This window comes from Aplysia californica, unplaced genomic scaffold (genome assembly GCF_000002075.1).
Source record: "Aplysia californica isolate F4 #8 unplaced genomic scaffold, AplCal3.0 scaffold00549, whole genome shotgun sequence".
Lineage (NCBI taxonomy): Eukaryota > Metazoa > Mollusca > Gastropoda > Aplysiida > Aplysiidae > Aplysia > Aplysia californica.
In genome coordinates this window covers 542,508-547,440 of record NW_004797819.1, presented here as the reverse complement: position 1 = coordinate 547,440, position 4,933 = coordinate 542,508, and the positions used below count along the sequence as shown (strand labels likewise).

General features: G+C 40.0%; 1 protein-coding gene across 1 annotated transcript in view; it reads right to left on the bottom strand.

Annotated features, from left to right (window-relative positions):
• Nucleotides 1-4,933, bottom strand: part of LOC101864173 (aldehyde dehydrogenase, mitochondrial) — a gene marked incomplete in the record, with an annotated part of 34,989 nt that overhangs the window by 6,627 nt on the left and 23,429 nt on the right. The window contains 2 exon segments of the mRNA XM_013087137.2: nucleotides 849-1,013; nucleotides 4,014-4,198. Coding sequence (XP_012942591.1) covers nucleotides 849-1,013; nucleotides 4,014-4,198 — 350 coding nt within the window.

The following is a 4,933-nucleotide window of genomic DNA, read 5'->3' as shown; positions in this document are numbered from 1 at the left end:
CCCCCCTTTCCAAATATCAGAAATATTCTATACAGTGACCACAAAGCACAGCTGATAAAAACCATATCAACAGACCCAATGGCGACAACTCCGACGGTCGCTGGATCAGAAAAGCAAAGTATGCAGCATGGGAAAGCTTTTCATTTTCGTTTTAGTAAGAGTTTTATATGGCACTTGCAACACAATTAGGTCGTATAAGTGCCGAAGATTAGAGGTGTTACCAGAGAGTAACAAACACAAAAAAAGAAGGGGAGATAAAGACAATAGACGTTTGATAGGAAAGAAGAAGCAAACCACACCAGAGCGCCCGTCAACCACCCACAAGGTTTCAACAGCTCAGTGTGTTAGACTCGGTCATGGGTACGTCACTTTCCAAAAAGGCGTATGGTGGAAGTTTACACTGAGCAATTGATTTTTACATTTTCATGTCAGGTTTCCATGTCCTAGTCCCATATCTTGATGAGATTCCCTCTTCCTCTTTTGACTTCTACCTTCGCTCCTATAAAGTTTTTCGGGTGAACCATGGGATTTGATATACACGTGTCCACAGCAGCTCAGTTTTGGTAGAACGCAGTGGGTTTCCACAAATCATCTGCATCACAGTAAGAACGCCATTACCACCAATAACAACAACAGCACCATCATGCATGAGCAGCAACAATAACAACAGCAACAGCATCATCATCATCATTAACAACAACACAATCACAAACAACAACAGCACTATCACAAACGACAACAACCCCACCATTACAAACTACAACAACAACACCACCATCAACAACAACAATAGCAACACAACAACAACACCACCACCACCAATAACAAAATAACCACAAATATCTCACCTCATCGGTAGCAATGCTCATCTTGTCCTCCACATCAGCGAAGACAGTGGGCTGCACAAAGAATCCCTGGCTGCCCACCCGCTCCCCGCCAAAGACCAGCGTTGCCCCTTCCTCCTTGCCCCGCTTCATGTAGTGCAGAACTTTGTCAAACTGCTTCCTGTCCACCTGTGTGGAAGCACGTAAACAGAACAAAGGTCATTGAGTGCTGAGGAAAGGTCAAACACACCGACCGACAGACAGACCGACAGACAGACAGACCGACAGACAGACAGACAGACAGACAGACAGACCGATAGACAGACAGACTCAAAGACCAACAGACAGACTGACAGACAGACAGAAACAACAGAGTGAAAGTAAAGAAGAAGGACCTACTAGTGGCGCCCTCCAACCATCGGAGGATACAAAACTAAGAATTCTGAGAAGTACCACATTCCCTACCACAATCATCAATAAACAAGACAGAAAAAAAAAGGATTACAACTTTCAAAATAAGATGTAATACAGAAGTCTCCGCCTAAGATCCCGGTGCACGGGAGCAAGGAAATGCGGGATCTTAGGCAAACCGGGATGTTAACCGACGAATCCAGGGAAGAATCTATGGTGACCCATCTTAAGGCTCACAATCGGTAAAATGGTCTCCCTCCACTCTAAAATGAACTGACATGACCGCTGGGTGGGTTTATGACGTATGGCGAGCAAAGAGTGGTTAACCTTGATGACCTATCACAGGGCATAGTGGGATGAGGCGTGCCATTTTCACTTATTATCCTATCATGAGTCTCAAATTCTACGTTTATCCAGTTGCCCCTCCCCCAGGGTTGGTGATTTTTAAATTTTTTTGGGATAAAAATAAAAAATTAAATCAGATTTTTTAGATTTAAATCGGATTTTTTTTATTTTTTAAATTTTTTTAAAATGTCGACACAGTTTGGGATTTTTGGTGGCTAAAAGTATGTTCTTTTAGTGCAATATGCATTGTCTTTATTTTAAAACTAATGATTAATTTAAGCAACTGCAATTTTAGAAAGCCGTAATCTGCTATATCAGTTAATTATGGCTACAGACAAAAAATGAAGAAAATGTCAGTTTAAAAGGAAGGGGGGGGGGGGTAATTATGCATAGATAAACTTGCATTTTATTTTTATTACAGTGTGTGTGTGAGCACGCGCTTGTGTTTGTCTAAAAAGAAAAAGAAAATGCTAATTTCAATTATGAAAAAAAGTAAATTGAATACTGTATTATTTTACTACTTAAACTTACAGTGAAAGGGGGGAAAGCAGACTTTTAAGCATGATTATTTTAGTCTACTAAACCTTATATCTGTTTTATAAAACCAAGGAAAGCAATTCTGAATGTTTAAAGATGTAAAAACTGAAAACATTTTTTTAAAGTGATTTAAAGTTTTATTTTTAAAATCAAGTTGATTTAAATTTTTAAAAATCAACTGATTTAAATCGACCCAATTTAAATCAACCCAATTTAAATCAACCCAACCCTGGTTTTCAATTATGAAAAAAAATAAATTGAGAACTGTATTATTTTACAGTGACAGGGGGGAAGCAAACTTTTAAGCATGATTATATTAGTCTACTAAACCTTATATCCGTTTAAAATAAAACCAAGGAAAGGAATTCTGAAAGTTTAAATATGTAAAAGCTGAATACATTTTTTTGAAAAGTGATTTAAATCACTGATTTTTATTTTAAAAATCAAATTGATTAAAATTCTTTAAAAATCAACTGATTTAAATCAACCCAGCTCTGATTTCAATTATGGAAAAAAAGTAAATTGAATACTGTATTATTTTACAGTGAAAGGGGGGAAATCAGACTTTTAAGCATGATTATATTAGTCTACTGAACCTTATATCTGTTTTATGAAACCAAGGAAAGGAATTCTGAATGTTGAAATGTGTAAAAACCGAATAAAAATAATTTTTTAAAAAGTGATTTAAATCACTGATTTTTATTTTAAAAATCAAGTTGATTTAAATTTAAAAAATCAACTGATTTAAATCAGCCCTCCCCCTTACCTGTCGAAAATTTATAGCTTTCCAATTGTGACCGAGCCCCCCCCCCAGTCTGTCTCGCAAATTTGGGAGTAGAGACAACTTCTGCAATGGTCAGGGAAGAGTTCACAGTTCAATGTGATCCCACCTGGAGCGAACGTGTAGGCCCTACCCACCCAGCGAGTGATGTAAGTTTAGGGGGAGAGCTCAGGTGTGAGTGGGATGTTCGGGGAAAACAAACGTGTCGGTCAGTTCACACCCCGGTGTGATCCCGTCTGGGGCAAACATTGTATCGCTTCATCGAGTTTTACAACGTGTATGTGATCACATTCACGATAGTGGCTGATCTTTGACACGACGGACAGTTTATTGATCTCAACTTTTCACTCTTGGTTGATCGGCTGTCCCGCCCGGGTTTTTGTTCCACAAATTATGATCTGAAATGTGGGATCTTAGCCGAAAGTAGACCTTCAGAGTGAACCAGAGTGGGATCTTACGGGTGACTTTTGTAGAGTAAAAATTCTGTTTTCTTAAAACAGTGGGATCTTAAGCGAACCGGGATCGTAAGCGATGGGATCTTAGGCAGAGACATCTGTAAAACTTTAAACAGGTTCAACTGTAGGTTTCATAAGGGAAAAGATTAGGCAGGTTACTAAAGAATAACACACACACACACACGAAAGAGAAAAAAAGGAGGAGAGATTTATAAGGATGACAGACGTTTGATAGGAAAAAAGGAGCGAACCACACCAGTGCACTCACAAGCCACTTATGTAGGCCTACTACACCGTTCAATTTTAGTAAGAGTTTTACGGCACTTGCAACACAAACAAATTACCTGTATTACCTGTCCTGAGCAACGTCATTGTGCACAGGTCCATAAGGGCTCAGTTCCCCCCAGCACCAAAGCCCACAAGGTATCCATACTGATTGTTCCGGTGGCTGTCTGATTATGGCGACGTCTTTCCTTTCCAGATAATCGTTCCTTTCTTCCTTCTCCCCTCTCTATCCCCATTTCCTGCATCCTAATGACTGCGTGGTGTTCTGCTGTCTCCCTGTCTTCTTCATCCCGCAACTTTTCCTCCAGGGTCTTCAACACTTCTCAACACAAATAAATAGGTCCTGTAAGTGCCGCACCCACATAGCGTACTCACCAGAGGTCCCTGCTGGGTCAAGGGGTCAAAAGGGTCACCGACAGAACGGTTCTGCACCAGCTCCCGTGACTTCTCCACAAACTTGTCGTAGATCTCTTCCTGCACGAAGGTGCGCGATCCGGCGCAACAGTTCTGCCCGTGGTTGTACATGATGGCACCGTGGGCGCATGTGGCCGCGTAGTCCACTGGAAGACAGACAAACAAAACAAAACTGTCACTACGTTAACTCAAAACTGTCACTAACTTGACTCTGTCACTTCCGAGAGCCATCAGTATAACCCCCAACACTGGACCGTTAGCCGTGTCTCACTGCTCACCACTTCTTGCTTAAAAACCAAACCTACTTTTGTAACAATCCAAACAGAAATCTCAGGCTGAAGAAGGATTGTTTCTAACAACACGTTGAGAATGGTCATTATTTCCCCTTTATTTTCATATATTTAAAATACACGTGGTAAATATTGAAAATTGAACTTAAAATTTTTAATTTGTCCTACAGTGGTCAGAATCAGAAAGTAGGTCACAGATAGGGCCTGGCCCAAGTGAGGAAAACTCCCTGGTGGTGAAAGAGTTAAGACAAAAAAAGAGAGGGTGGTTGGCACTTAGTCCACAGGCAGACAAGCCTGTCCTTAGAGAAAGTTGCATTTGAAAATAGAAAAAGTTGCAAAAAGTTGCAAGAAAAATCAACAAAAGTTGCAAGACGTGTGTAGCTAAAGATGTCATGGAATTTTTGGAATACACTGTTGGTATGCTCATTGCATTCAAAGTAACCAACGTGAGTTTTGTTAGATCAAAATCAAAAGTTAAATGTGAATGTCTACGGTACCAAAAAAAATAAAAATAAATAAACCGGCTTGGAAGTTGTACAGTGGAAACCATAAAACAGGCCCGGAAATAACAGGGATCCGGTAATAATAGGG